Source organism: Neoarius graeffei, chromosome 15 (genome assembly GCF_027579695.1).
Source record: "Neoarius graeffei isolate fNeoGra1 chromosome 15, fNeoGra1.pri, whole genome shotgun sequence".
Lineage (NCBI taxonomy): Eukaryota > Metazoa > Chordata > Actinopteri > Siluriformes > Ariidae > Neoarius > Neoarius graeffei.
Genome location: NC_083583.1, coordinates 9,022,797 through 9,039,021, shown reverse-complemented (window position 1 = coordinate 9,039,021; position 16,225 = coordinate 9,022,797). Strand labels below are relative to the sequence as shown.

The window sequence follows — 16,225 nt, the reverse complement described above, 5'->3', positions numbered from 1 at the left end:
CTAATGTATGGGTTAGTGTGGGACATCCAAGTCATAATAATGTTGGCTAGGTCACGGGCCAGGTCAGGGGCCACAAAGCAAGAGGGGCCAGTCAGTGCCATGCCAGTCTCATACTGATTTGGACTGCTGAGATCCTTGCAAACCTGGTTGGTTGTTAGCATAAAACAATTGGCAGCACGGTGGTGCTGTGATTAGCGCTATTGCCTCACAGCAAGACAGTTAAGGGCCCAAACCTCAGGGGTGACAGGGGCCTTTCTGTATGGAGTTTGCCTGCGTGGGTTTCCTCCGGGTGCTTTGGTTTCCCCACAATTCAAAGACATGCAGATTAGGTACAAATATACAGCCATTGGGGTTGCACAAGACAGTGCACCAGATAGATTAGGGAGGGTTGCATCAGGAAGGGCATCCGGTGTAAAACCTATGCGGAACACATCCGCTGTGGTGACCCTTAATGGGAGTAGCCAAAAGAAGAAGAAGAATGCGGTAAAACAATTAAATAATGATGTGATTTGAAACAGGTGATGTCAACATGGGATTGTAACCATGACTTGGTACAAAATCAGTATCCAGGAAAGGCCTAGTCTTTGAGGAGTAAAGATGGGCTGAGGATCTCCAGTTTGTTAACAAATGCGTAAGAAAATTATTGAAATGTTTAAAAACAATGTTCCTCAAAGAAAGATAGGAACGAATTTGTATATTTCACCCTATACGATGCATAATATCATTAAACAATTCAAAGAATCTGGACAAATTTTGGTGCGTAAAGGGCAAGGGCACAAGCCTAAGCTGAACACCCGTGATCTCTGATCCCTCAGACGGCACTGCACCAAGAACCGTCATTCATCTATAGTTGATATAACCACATGGGCTCAGGATTACTTTGGCAACTTTTGTCAAGCTCTACAATACAGAATTACATCCACAATTGCCAGTTAAACTTTACTGTGCAAAATGGAAGCCTTATGTTAACCGTGTCCAGAAGCGCTGCTGACTTCTCTGGGCTCTGAGGCATCTGGGATGGATCATCACATAGTGCAAACGTGTTTTGTGGTCAGTTGAATCAGTATTCCAGGTCTTTTTTGGAAGAAATGGAGGCTGTGCTCCGGACCAAAGACTAATGGCCCTTTTCCACTACCCTTTTTCAGCTCACTTCAGCTCGCTTCAGCTCACTTCAGCCTGACACGGCTCGCGTTTCGACTACCAAAAACCAGCACGACTCAGCTCGCTTCAGCCCTGCTTAGCCCCTAAAACTCGCACCGTTTTGGAGTGGGGCTGAAGCGAGCCAAAGTGAGCCGAGTGAGGCTAGGGGCGTGAGCAGACACTCCCCTGTGCACTGATTGGTGAGGAGGAGTGTCCTCACATGCCCACACACGCCCCGCGAGCACGCTGGGATCTGTAAACACCGTAAACCCAGAAGAAGAAGAATTACGAATTACGAGAATTTCTGAAGCCTTATGCGCCTCGCCTCATCTATACGCTCTTGCCAGTATCTGTTGGCGTTGTCGGTGACAACAAGCCACAGAACCAAGACCAGCAACACTAACGACTCCATGTCCATGTTTATTGTTTACTATTCGGGTCGTGAGACTACCACTTAAAAGCTCACTGATGTCACTGTTTGCGCTGCTTAACGACATCACGTGATGTCCACCCACTTTCGCTAACTCCACCCAAAGTGTCCACCCACTTCCAGCCAGCACGGTTCAGCGCGGTTGTAGTCGAAATGCAACTTCAATAGCCCCACTCGGCTCGACTCAGCACGGCACGGCTCAGCCCGACTCAGCCGCGTTTGTAGTGGAAAAGCGGCATAAAAGGACCATCCAGATTGTTACCAGGAACAAGTCCAAAAGCCAGGGTGTGTCATGGTATGGGGTTGTATCAGTGCCCTTAGTAAAGGTAACTTACACTTCTGTGATGGAACATTAATGCAGAAAAGTACACTGAGATTTTGGAGCAACATATGCTGCCTTCAAGACGACATCTTTTCCAGGGAGATTTCAACAAGACAATGCAAAACCACATTCTACACACATTACAGAGACATGGCTGTGGAAGAAGAGGGTGTGTCCCCTCTGTCCCCAATACAGAATGTGTGGAGAAAATTTGAAACGAAAAATATGACAACAACGACCCTTAACTGTTGCACACCTTAAGACATGTTTGCAGGAAGAAAGGGACAAAATAACACCTGAAACACTTCATCACTTGGTGTCTTCAGTCCCTAAACATCTTTTAAGTGTTGTGAGAAGGAATGGGAACGTTATAAAGTAATAAAAGCTTTAGTGTCCCAACTTTCTGAAACATGTTACAAGAACCAAAATTGAAATGTGTTTATTTTTGAAAATACAATAAAATTTGTGAGGTAAAACATCAAATAATGTGCTGTTGTATTGTTTTGAGTGCAATACAGGTCACAAATTATTTACAAATCATTGTTTTCAGTTTTAATTTCAACATACCGTCCCGACATTTTATGATTTGGGGTTGTAATAAGAACATCCACAGAGGGTTGTGTAATGGGTAACCTCACAGTTTCAGGGTCCTCCAGGGTTCAGTCTGGATGTCCGATTACTATGTGTGCATAGGGTTCCTCTGGGTTCTCTAGTTTCCTCCAACTGTTAAAAAAATGCAAGTGTACCAATCTCATCTCATTATCTCTAGCCGCTTTATCCTGTTCTACAGGGTCGCAGGCAAGCTGGAGCCTATCCCAGCTGACTACGGGCAAAAGGCGGGGTACACCCTGGACAAGTCGCCAGGTCATCACAGGGCTGACACATAGACACAGACAACCATTCACACTCACATTCACACCTACGGTCAATTTAGAGTCACCAGTTAACCTAACCTGCATGTCTTTGGACTGTGGGGGAAACCGGAGCACCCGGAGGAAACCCACGCGGACAACATGCAAACTCCACACAGAAAGGCCCTCGCCGGCCCTGGGGCTCGAACCCAGGACCTTCTTGCTGTGAGGCGACAGCGCTAACCACTACACCACCGTGCCGCCCAGTGTACCAATGATCAGTCTAAATTGCTGAAGCGATTCCAATATTTTTCTGGCTTGTGTCCAGTGTTCCTTCAGCCCTCAGCCAGGATAAAGTCATTAACAAAGGTAAATAAATGAATGAAGAGCTTGCTAATTAAATTTCTTGTCTCCCCTCCAGCAATCTCGTTTTCACGAAGACGGCAAAAGACTTGAGCGACGGTCACATCTGGTACTCTGTCATAAACCGACCTGCCAACAGTAATTTCAGTCGAGTACAGCGTGTCTCTTGCTGTTTCTCCTTGCTGCTCTGTACCATGCTAACCAGCATCATGTTCTGGGGGGTTCCCAAAGACCCCTCTGAGCAAGACATGGAAATAGGTACCGATAACTAATGATAATAAGATTTTCAATGTTGAATTCAGAAACTAGTAGCAGTATTTAACAGTCATGGATATATTTTGAAGTATCCGTTTCTTTACCTAAAGGCACTATCAAGTTCAACATCCAACAACTGATGATCGGCATCCAGAGTTCCATTATTATGTTCCCTGTCAACCTCTTGATTGTGACCATATTCAGAAGCACCCAGCCTCGAAAAAAGAAAGCGGTAGCAATAATTCAAGACTCCAAATCTGGATCTCCAAAGCAGGAGAAAAAACTTGCAGAAAGATGGCACATTCAGACAGACATGACGACTGAGATTGTTGTCAAAGTAGGTCTTTTGTTTTAGTAATCCTAACTTCAAATAATGTTCTTAGCTGTTTCATGATATCAGTATATAATATCTACAGTTTATTCAAAATGATTGTTTCTCAGGACGTAAAGAAAATCATTCGGGCCCTAGCCAAGGCAGTGCAGTGTCCCGTTCCAAATGCAGCACAGGAATCTGAAACAACAGACATCAACACTTTATTATTTGTCCTGGAAGACATCATTCGGCAGCAGAATTTCACTCTTAGCAAATTTTCTGTAGAAGATCCCGAAAACGATCACTTCTTAGTCTATAAGCTCTATCGCAACTATCTCTACAAACAGCTCCGGAATTTGGAAAAACAGCTGAGGCTGCTGGGTCCATCGCAGTTCCCAACGCCACAGGGCCACATTCAGGCTGTGCTTCAGGTTCGAGGTATGAAACAGTTGCTAGAGCCGTATCTCTACTCCAACCCAATGGGCAACGAGGTCCACAATGCTGGCTCTGAAGAAGAGAAAAAGAAGAAAAAATGGTATCAGAAACGCTTACCCTGGTGGTTTGTGATCGTGGGCTGGATTCTCATCTTGGCCACCAGTGGCGTGTCAGCATACTTCATCATGATGTATGGGCTGACATATGGAAAAGAGCGCTCCATCAATTGGCTCATTTCTATCTCAGTGTCATTCTTTGAGAGTTTGTTCCTCACCCAGCCTATAAAAGTAACACACGCACTTAACTGTTTTTTTAACAAATAACATAATAATTATTTATCTGAATGTTATCAGTTGAATCATTTTTACTGTATCTTTCCTATCATAGGTATTTGGATTTGCAATCTTCTTTGCTCTAGTGGTGAAAAAGGTTCAAAGTGAGGATATGAATTATGTTCATCTGTTTAAAGACATGACACTTACCTACTCAGGTACATGCAGAACTTTTGTGTGAACTTTCAACAAAGCCTTAGGGTCTGGTCCCACAACACCGATAACTATAACTACACCTATAACTACAACTCTGACTATCCCTCTGCCTGAATTTAGTTCCAGTCTGGAGCAGTCACACCACAGCTATAATCCCGACTATAATCCCGGTTGGTGCTGCCACTCAGGGAAATAAATGCATGCAATTTAGGAATAGTCATGGAAGTTTTTTCCAAGTGGTAGCACATTATTCCAGGTCATACTGTACAGGTTGGACTTCAAAACAACCCATGTACACACTCCGGGGATTGATAAAATATGGAAATAGGGGAACCCATGGCCTACTGGTTAGAGAAGCAGCTTGAGGACCAGAGGATTGCAGGTTCAATTCCCGAGACCAGCAGGAAGTGCCCTTGATCAAGGCACCCAACTGCTCTGGCTATGTTGTATATCACTCTGTATAAGAGCGTTTGCTAAATGCTTGTAATGTAGTGAAAAAGGATACAGAGTGGTTATGGATTTTAATACAGATGCATCATGGATGCTAATAATTTATGGATTGGTCACAGATGTTTCAGTATATTACAGACTGGTTACCGATTTCATACGGATGATGCATCACATAAAAAAATTTAAGAAGCCTGAAACATTTATATGTTTACTTTATTAATTTACTATTGATATTTCATGGAAAATATCACATATCCGTGAATAAAAGATCAGTGCTTTGTATTATATATATTTTTTTATTTTCCATGACTTCATGATGCAACAAGGGTGTACAAAGATGCCCGGGGAAAAACAGTACATGCTCAGACAACGTCACATGTAAACAATTACCTGATTGGTCAGATGTTTTATCGGATCAGGTCCAGGCCTGGAAAAATGGCTTCAGAAGCGATCTCACCGATACGGATAAACCCAGGCCTGGACTATAGATATCGTTATCGGTCTGGTGTGAGCACCGACCACATAAACTGCAGGGGACTCATTTATTTATAGTTATTGGTATAGTTGTAGTTATAGTTATTGGTATTGTGGGACCGGGCCTTAACATTTTCCAACTCAATCATCGTCTCTATAAGGCTTTTTTTTTTTAAATAATAAATAACATCTATGCTCCTGTTAACAGAGGATCCTGATGATGTACGCATTTCCAGAAGGGATAGCACATGCACGTTCTACCAGCCCCCTACTCCTGCTGCCACTGAGAAAATGAAGGAAAACTATATCAAAAATCAGAAAGCTATTGCCTTATTCAAGGAGATTATCAGTAAGATACAATGAAAATGTAATTCTATTTGATTACAGATAGAAAGAAAGAGCAGGCTGTTTAGATATCTCTGTTTTCTACACAGTTTATGTGGCGTTTATGTGCGTACTGCTCTTGGCTACGTATGGTCAGCGTGATCCAAATGCTTATTATCTCACTCAGCACATTCAGAAAAGTTTCAGCACTGGTATCACTGACAGCATGAGCCCCGGAGATGTGTTTACCTGGGCAAATAACGTCCTCATCGGAAACCTCTACGGAAAACCTCCAGGTTTTGCCTCAACCTTCGTATGAAAGATGGATTTGGACAAACGCAATCTTAACACTGGGCTTGTTTAAGCCCCTAATGTTCTGATTAACTCTCTAATCCATTTCATTTCCACCTTCTCAGGCTTCATCACAGATGGAAACTCAAAGCTTGTGGGAAGTGCCCGTGTCCGGCAGATTCGAGTGCACAAGGACTCGTGCAAAATTTCTAAAGTCATGCAACGTGCTGTTCATGATTGTCATGCACCATACTCTTGGGATATAGAGGACATGGGCTCCTATGGTCCACGCTGGAATCGTTCAAGAAATATAAATATGACTAAGACCCTCCTGATGTCCTGGCAATACCAAACCCAGTCCAAACTTAGGGGGCACCCTATCTGGGGTACCATGGCTTTCTACAGAGGTGGAGGATTTGTACTAGACCTGGGTCTTGACCCACAACAAGCAAGCAGGTGAAAGCTTTCTCAAGATAAAACCAGTTCAAGAAACAATTTCATATCTGTGTACGTTTATTCATCCTCACTGTGGGCTGTCATCTTGTCGTGGTGGCAGGGCTTGCATTTCTTTATGAATCTGAGAGCTATGTCGGCAGGAGTGTATGCTCCTGGTAGGGCCAACCAAGCCAGATTGGTCAAGGATGGGAGACCAGACCAAGAACAGCCCCTGGTCCTCCAGGTTGGGGGTCGGGCAGAGGTTTAACCACCCACTCCATAAAGAAGAAATGGTTACGGAAACAGAAATAATAATACTGCCCTAAGCAACACGTTGGCGCTAAAGGATTAAGATGAGATGATGATACATTTATTCATAATATTTTTCATTCACAAGTTATTCCTTAACTACTATTATATAGACACTAGTGTTTTACTCAGAAATACACCACTTGTATTTTTCATACGAGGTCCATCCGGGACATGGAGAACCAAAACCATGACATAAATCTCTATATGTCACTCATCAGGAAATTGATGAATTGTTTCGAGAATTCTGGGTACTTTTTGTTTGTGAATGTGTCGATACAACCCTGAGTCCGACAAAGTACAAATTGTAAATAAATACGGAATGCAATGATGTGGAAGTTTCAAAATTCCATATTTTATTCAGAATAGAACATAGATGACATATCAAATGTTTAAACTGAGAAAATGTATCATTTAAAGAGAAAAATTAGGTGATTTTAAATTTCATGACAACAACACATCTCAAAAAAGTTGGGACAAGGCCATGTTTACCACTGTGAGACATCCCCTTTTCTCTTTACAACAGTCTGTAAACGTCTGGGGACTGAGGAGACAAGTTGCTCAAGTTTAGGGATAGGAATGTTAACCCATTCTTGTCTAATGTAGGATTCTAGTTGCTCAACTGTCTTAGGTCTTTTTTGTCATATCTTCCGTTTTATGATGCGCCAAATGTTTTCTATGGGTGAAAGACCTGGACTGCAGGCTGGCCAGTTCAGTACCTGGACCCTTCTTCTACACAGCCATGATGCTGTAATTGATGCAGTATGTGGTTTGGCATTGTGATGTTGGAAAATGCAAGGTCTTCCCTGAAAGAGACGTCGTCTGGATGGGAGCATATGTTGCTCTAGAACCTGGATATACCTTTCAGCATTGATGGTGTCTTTCCAGATGTGTAAGCTGCCCATGCCACATGCACTAATGCAACCCCATACCATCAGAGATGCAGGCTTCTGAACTGAGCGCTGATAACAACTTGGGTCGTCCTTCTCCTCTTTAGTCCGAATGACACGGCGTCCCTGATTTCCATAAAGAACTTCAAATTTTGATTCGTCTGACCACAGAACAGTTTTCCACTTTGCCACAGTCCATTTTAAATGAGCCTTGGCCCAGAGAAGACTTCTGCGCTTCTGGATCATGTTTAGATACGGCTTTTTCTTTGAACTATAGAGTTTTAGCTGGCAACGGCGGATGGCACGGTGAATTGTGTTCACAGATAATGTTCTCTGGAAATATTCCTGAGCCCATTTTGTGATTTCCAATACAGAAGCATGCCTGTATGTGATGCAGTGCCGTCTAAGGGCCCGAAGATCACGGGCACCCAGTATGGTTTTCCGGCCTTGACCCTTACGCACAGAGGTTCTTCCAGATTCTCTGAATCTTTGGATGATATGTTCAAACTCTTTGCAATTTTACACTGTTGAACTCCTTTCTGATATTGCTTCACTATTTGTCAGCGCAGAATTAGGGGGATTGGTGATCCTCTTCCCATCTTTACTTCTGAGAGCCGCTGCCACTCCAAGATGCTCTTTTTATACCCAGTCATGTTAATGACCTATTGCCAATTGACCTAATGAGTTGCAATTTGGTCCTCCAGCTGTTCCTTTTTTGTACCTTTAACTTTTCCAGCCTCTTATTGCCCCTGTCCCAACTTTTTTGAGATGTGTTGCTGTCATGAAATTTCAAATGAGCCAATATTTGGCATGAAATTTCAAAATGTCTCACTTTCGACATTTGATATGTTGTCTATGTTCTATTGTGAATACAATATCAGTTTTTGAGATTTGTAAATGATTGCATTCCATTTTTATTTACAATTTGTACTTTGTCCCAACTTTTTTGGAATCGGGGTTGTATAATAAAAAGAAATGAAGATATGAAGTTTATCTTCTCGTGTTGAAAAACTCACATTTTTTATACAAAATGCATCACGGATTTGAGTGACATATTTAAATAATATTGGCTGGCATTGAGTGGTATATCAGATATATTCCATTCAGCTAGCATGATATTGAATGAGTCGAAGACGAGTAGCTGAATGAAATATATCTGATAGACCACGAAAAAAACCCAGCCAATATTATTTTTATTATACATACACACTCTCTTCATATCAGCATTCTCGAAGGTCAATGCTAGCTTTACCTGCGAGTCGGCGTCATCAGTACAGCAGTGAATTCACCTTCCAGCCGGTGTAGCATTGATCAGTTCATCAATAACTAGTGTTAGCGAATGCTAATAAAGTGCTCAAGCCAGTGCTATTGAGAGCAAGTAGCACAGGATAACGACCATGAAAATAAGATTTCTGTCTCCAGACTCTCCTTCCACGCCGCTCGCTACAGCATTTTTCACTCAGACTTAAGTATTCATTTCCCTGTGTAATTTGCTTATTTACTTTTAAAACCAACATCGACAGCTACACACAACGGAGCGACCTGTCAGCCAAAATTCTCTCAAAATCTTCTGTTTTTAATTAAACAAATCTGGCAGCCATGTTTGTTTACAAATTGTCACAGTCGCTCGCGAGCACGGAAGTTTTACGTCTCCAATGTGTCTCTTTTCCAGTTTTTCGATGTCCATTGGTATGTTTTTCTTTTGTAAATATGCGTGAAGAATATCTAATGATGCTTTAGTAGACTTTCTGGTGTTCAACATGTCTTTCTCTTTCCTGACGGACAAAGAAATGCTTCTGTGCATGCAGAACAGAAAAGTTTCTCATTGGATATTTGTGCTCCGACATGTGACGTCATGTTGTCTCGATAACCATGCAATATCATAAACCATATTCAACGCTTATTCTCCATTGGGTAGAGTGATGTAAAACACGTAGGATAAGCGATATGCTAACAACATTGCATGCGATCAAACCAGATGAATGAAACCTGGTAGAAGGGAATAGAACACATTTTATTCCATCAAAAAAGTGTCCTGTATGTACAATAATTCCCGATATTTCACGCCTATGACATCACGCCCAGTGTTTTCCTGCTGACTGGATGTCAAAATGGTGAACCGGTTCAAAATTAAAATTTTTTTGAATAACTTGCATTTTTGTGTGTGGATGTGTCCATATAATATAAACAACATTACACTGTAACGCAAAGATATGAAGTTTGTCTTGGCATGTTGAAAATATTTTCACTTGTTCACTTCGCTCACTTGTGAATATTTTCACCACTTGAAGATAAACTTCATATCTTTGTGCAACCATGTGATAGCCTCTATATATTGCACTAGTTAATATTAAACTATGAATACTCACAGGATTGAAACTGCAGGGTCATATTGTGAAAATGATTGCTGCGCTAAGTGTAAAAAAGTTTATAAGATAAGAAGACCTTCGTTATCCCACAGTGGGGAAATTTCCTGTTTGCAGCAGCACAGTGGATAGCAGCAGAAGAGGACATTCAAGCCACACAAGTAAAAAGATATATATATTTTAAAAAAACATTATTCAGGTTGAACAGATAACATGTTCTTAATGGATACAAACACAGATACAAATAGGAGGTGTAATACAGTATTTGCACTCTGGTTGAGATTAGATGTCTCATCAAGGCTGGGATCCCATGGGATGCACCTAAAAAAATTCTGCAAGCCGGAGTATATGGATATTGTACATTATTATGCATACAGGACACTTTTTCGATGGAATAAAAACGTGTTCTATTCCCTTCTAGCGGGTTTCATTCATTTGGTTTGATAGCATGCAATATTGTTAGCATATCACTTATCCTACGTGTATTATGTCGCTCTACCCAATGGAGAATGAGCATTGAATATGGTTCACAATATTGCATGGTTGTCAAGACAACATGACGTCACATGTCGAAGACGTAAAACTTCCGCGATAGCAAGCGACTGCCAGGTTTGCTTCGTTAAATACAGAAGATTTTGAGAGAATTTTGAAAGAGAAAGACTTGTTGAACACCCAAAAGGAATGTATAATAATAATAATAATAATAATAATAATATTGGCTGGCTTTTTTGTGGTATATCAGATATATTCCATTCAGCTACTCGTTTTTGACTCATTCAATATCATGCTAGCTGAATGGAATAGACCACTCAACGCCAGCCAATATTATTTAAATATTACACCTTTACTTTAGGCGGCACGGTGGTGTAGTGGTTAGCGCTGTCGCCTCACAGCAAGAAGGTCCGGGTTCGAGCCCCGTGGCCGGCGAGGGCCTTTCTGTGCGGAGTTTGCATGTTCTCCCCGTGTCCGTGTGGGTTTCCTCCGGGTGCTCCGGTTTCCCCCACACTCCAAAGACATGCAGGTTAGGTTAACTGGTGACTCTAAATTGAGCGTAGGTGTGAGTGTGAATGGTTGTCTGTGTCTATGTGTCAGCCCTGTGATGATCTGGCGACTTGTCCAGGGTGTATCCCGCCTTTCGCCCGTAGTCAGCTGGGATAGGCTCCAGCTTGCCTGCGACCCTGTAGGACAGGATAAAGCGGCTAGAGATAATGAGATGAGATGAGACCTTTACTTTACGGCAATCCAGTTGAGTCACAAGCTCCAGATGAAGCAAAGCACAAGTGTTTGGTCCCCAGGAATGGAATTGATTCTCTGCAGATGATCAGAGAAAACGTTGCACAGTGTGATTCTTCTTCTCCCCATAGCTAGCAAGGGCTGTAAGGGCACCACTGATGACATTTTTAACAGTCCATCATCAATGTATGTAGGGCATTTAAACTTGGCAGAGCCCATCCCTCTCCAAGCTTGATCAACAGACAATTTAGAGTAGCCAATTAGCCTAACCTGCATGTCTTTGGACTGTGGAGGAAACCGGAGCACCCGGAGAAAACCCACGCAGACACGGAGAGAACATGCAAACTCCACACAGAAAGGCCCTTGTCAGCCATGAGGTTGACCCTTGTTACCCTTGTTGTCTGTTCTTGCTGAGAGGCAACAGTGCTAATCACTGGACTTGCTTGAAATTCTTGAAGACGTTTCACCTCTCATCCGAAAGGCTTCTTCAGTTCTGTCTGGCTAGTGGGAATTTTCAGGTATTTATCCTCTAGTGGACCAAAAGCAACCCTAAGGAGAGTCGTTGAGGTCACCTGGGTCTTTGAGTCATCCTGTAGGTGTATGTCACTGAGGGCCGGGTGTGAATGGTGTTAGCAGCCTAGAGGGTCGTTAGGGTGATCTGTGGGTTGTTGGCTCTCTCTGCCATTATGTGAGTCATTGAAGTTAGCTGAGGCCCTGTCCACACGGCAACGGATTCAGGTGACTCCGATACAAGCTACATCCACACGACAACGGCAACGAGATGTTATTTAAAAATATATCGCGTCCAAATGGGCAACGATCAGTAAAATATCAGGTCCATATGGCAACGCAACGCTTGCTGAAAATGATGCAATACACATGCCACACCTCTAGGGGCGCTGTAAGACGGTCCCTTCGGAGACACCAGAACAATAAAAGAAGTAAGGACGCATGCACATAAACTATTATGCGCGAGACTTCATATTAGCCACAAAGTCAGGAAAATCTGTTCGTAAAATTACATTATAATGACCAAATACAATGAAAAGTATTTTTCCAGTCTCACCTGTGAAAGGTAATCCCATGTGATCTCGTTTGGACGGCAAACCTGTTGGTACAGTTAAACGCAGCTAATCTTTATTCTCCGCTTTGACCTATCCAATATGGCGGCGAGGATGACGTATGATTCTACGCGGAAGGCAGCGTCTTTAATGGTCCGGAATAAATTGAATGCTACACGTTGATGGATTAATTTGTTGTTTCTCACCTGTGAAAGGTAATCCCATGTGATCTCGTTTGGACGGTAAACCTGTTGGTACAGTTAAACGCAGCACATGAATCTTTATTCTCCGCTTTGACCTATCCAATATGGCGGCGAGGATGACGTATGATTCTACGCGGAAGGCGGCGTCTTTAATGGTCCGGAATAAATTGAATGCTACACGTTGATGGATTAATTTGTTGTTTCTCACCTGTGAAAGGTAATCCCATGTGATCTCGTTTGGACGGTAAACCTGTTGGTACAGTTAAATGCAGCACATGAATCTTTATTCTCCTCTTTGACCTATCCAGTATGGCGGCGAGGATGACGTATGATTCTACGCGGAAGGCGGCGTCTTTAATGGTTCGGAATAAATTGAATGCTACACGTTGATGGATTAATTTGCTCTTCTACGCCCTTTTTGAGGAATGTATTGTAGGACTTAAACCAACATCTGAAGAGGTGAGATCGCTCCTTTTTTTCCCTATTTTTGCTGGCGGGATTGACTCTGCCCTAAGGGCAGAGTCTCTCTCTCTCTCTCACTTTGCACCATTACACAATAAATATTCACAGTGAAAATATTTTGTAAGCGCGTTTCATGAACCAAGTTATAGGATTTGTTGACAACTCGCATCGAGTTCGTTACACTTCTACCCAGCGTGAAGCACTCACAGTCATGTGGTTGTGACGTCATCGTAAACAAATCCGTTCTACTCATCCAGAGGACTTCACAACGGCAACGTTGCCAGATCTTTCCACTCTGGAACCCGTTCTCAAAAAGATTGCGTTTTGGGCACCCAAAACGCCGGTGCCGTGTGGACACCAAGCCTAAACGATAAGCAATTGTATCGGAGTCACCTGAATCCATTGCCATGTGGACAGGGCCTGAGTCTTGGTGTGGATGTGTATTCAGCTTTCTGGGAAGTGTGTCAAGGACTGCATTGTAGGTGGTGGATAAGTGAAACGTCTTCAAGAATTTCAAGCAAGTCCAGTTGCCTTCTTTAGCACCTATGGTTTACTATGACCTGGATGACTAAGAACCTTTACAGACGGTGCTAACCACTGCACCACCGTGCCACCCATAGTGCCATTAAAACCTTCTTTATTCAAATAAAATAAAACGATTCCTTATCTCTCTCTTTTCAGCATGTTACAGTACCTGTTTAACAACACGTGGTTGGATGTATACACACGAGCAATCTTCGTCGAGTTCACAGTCTACAACGCAAATGTTAACCTCTTCTGTATTGTGACCCTGATGCTAGAAACCACCGCAGTGGGTAGGGAAACATTTCTAGTCTCATATTTAAAACAGAAAGCGCAATTAAAATGAGGATGTTCAACAAGTTCTACATGGTTTTCACAGGAGCCTTCCAGTACGGCAGCGAGCTGCATACTTTACGTCTTTACCACACCACGAATGGCATTAATATACTGGCCTCTGAGATCATTTATTTCCTTTTCATTCTCTATTATATGTTTTTGCAGGTAAGTTCCCTTTATTATACAACAGATCTTTTAAAACATAAACGGATAAGGCTGAATTAAATTGTACCCTGTGATCATTTTAACAGATCAAGAGAATCAAGCAGCAGAAATTGCAGTACTTCAGGAGCAAGTATAACCTTTTAGAACTGGCCATTATTCTTTTGAGTTTGGGTGCATTGGGAATGATCATCAATAGGACGATTCAGGGAAAACAGGATCTGGAGTATTTTCAGAAGCACAAAGACCAGTGAGTGAACATGGATACATGGACAGACTTCCACATACCCAGTACAGCATTTCAACATTTACCTTTTTTTTTTTTCACTAGATTCACAAGCTTCTACAACACCGTCTCAGCAGACACAAGCCTGGGGTACATTTTGGCTTTCCTGATTCTGCTGAGCACCATCAAAATGTGGCACCTCATGCGCCTCAACTCCAAACTGAACTTGATCACCTGTGCCCTCCAGCGAGCGTGGAACGACATCTCCAGCTTCATTGTGGTCCTGATCATTATGGTCCTAGCCTACTCCATTATGGTGAGGATCCAAAAACCTTGAGACTGTTAAAATAAAAAATAAATATAACATCAGTGATTACTTGCTGCACGGATCCGTGGCTCCCGATTTGATCCTGACCTCGGGTTACGGTCTGATTCAAATTTTGTATGCTGTCCCCGAGTCTTTGTGGAGTTCCTCTAGCTGAGTATAGTCAAAGTGATCTAGTATTTCGTATAAGTATAAATACACAGGTGATTATAGAAAATCGCACACGCTGATTGGTCGAGAGATTCGGAATATTTCTCACCTCGAGCAACTCGGCAAAATGGTGGCCAATCGCTTCATCACCATAAGTGAGGAAGAATTAGAACTGATGAAAGAAAATGCTGTTCCTAAAAGCACTAAAGATGCTATGAAGTTTGGTCTAAAACTATTCAAAGGTAAGGTGGAATTGTGATTTATTTTATCGATTTCATAAAAGTATTTTTTGTGACTCGGCATAGATAAGTGACACAGGTCTGTGCCGCACCGTTATTACATATGCATGCCGCTTTTGAAGTTTGAAATAAATTTTTTTAATATGATTTTTTTTCCAATAATCACCTGCATATTTATACTAAAACAATTATCCACCTCAGGTTCAGTGAGTATCAGTGAATAATAACCTCAACAACTTCTTGATTATTATTCACTGATATTCACTTCACCTTTGGTGAATAATTATTACAACCCTGATTCCAAAAAAGTTGGGACAAAGTACAAATTGTAAATAAATACGGAATGCAATGATGTGGAAGGCACAAAATTCCATATTTTATTCAGAATAGAACATAGATGACATATCAAATGTTTAAACTGAGAAAATGTATCATTTAAAGAGAAAAATTAGGTGATTTTAAATTTCATGACAACAACACATCTCAAAAAAGTTGGGACAAGGCCATGTTTACCACTGTGAGACATCCCCTTTTCTCTTTACAACAGTCTGTAAACGTCTGGGGACTGAGGAGACAAGTTGCTCAAGTTTAGGGATAGGAATGTCAACCCATTCTTGTCTAATGTAGGATTCTAGTTGCTCAACTGTTTTAGGTCTTTTTTTGTCGTATCTTCCGTTTTATGATGCGCCAAATGTTTTCTATGGGTGAAAGATCTGGACTGCAGGCTGGCCAGTTCAGTACCTGGACCCTTCTTCTACGCAGCCATGATGCTGTAATTGATGCAGTATGTGGTTTGGCATTGTCATGTTGGAAAATGCAAGGTCTTCCCTGAAAGAGACGTCGTCTGGATGGGAGCATATGTTGCTCTAGAACCTGGATATACCTTTCAGCATTGATGGTGTCTTTCCAGATGTGTAAGCTGCCCATGCCACACGCACTAATGCAACCCCATACCATCAGAGATTCAGGCTTCTGAACTGAGCGCTGATAACAACTTGGGTCGTCCTTCTCCTCTTTAGTCCGAATGACACGGCGTCCCTGATTTCCATAAAGAACTTCAAATTTTGATTCGTCTGACCACAGAACAGTTTTCCACTTTGCCACAGTCCATTTTAAATGAGCTTTGGCCCAGAGAAGACGTCTGCGCTTCTGGATCGTGTTTAGATACGG

General features: G+C 42.2%; 1 protein-coding gene across 1 annotated transcript in view; it reads left to right on the top strand.

Annotated features, from left to right (window-relative positions):
- Window positions 1-16,225, top strand: part of pkd1l2b (polycystic kidney disease 1 like 2b) — a 68,400-nt gene that overhangs the window by 45,292 nt on the left and 6,883 nt on the right. Inside the window, 11 exon segments of the mRNA XM_060941903.1 lie at window positions 3,165-3,364; window positions 3,472-3,698; window positions 3,803-4,396; window positions 4,497-4,599; window positions 5,730-5,870; window positions 5,956-6,141; window positions 6,262-6,592; window positions 13,777-13,910; window positions 13,997-14,118; window positions 14,205-14,365; window positions 14,447-14,657. Coding sequence (XP_060797886.1) covers window positions 3,165-3,364; window positions 3,472-3,698; window positions 3,803-4,396; window positions 4,497-4,599; window positions 5,730-5,870; window positions 5,956-6,141; window positions 6,262-6,592; window positions 13,777-13,910; window positions 13,997-14,118; window positions 14,205-14,365; window positions 14,447-14,657 — 2,410 coding nt within the window.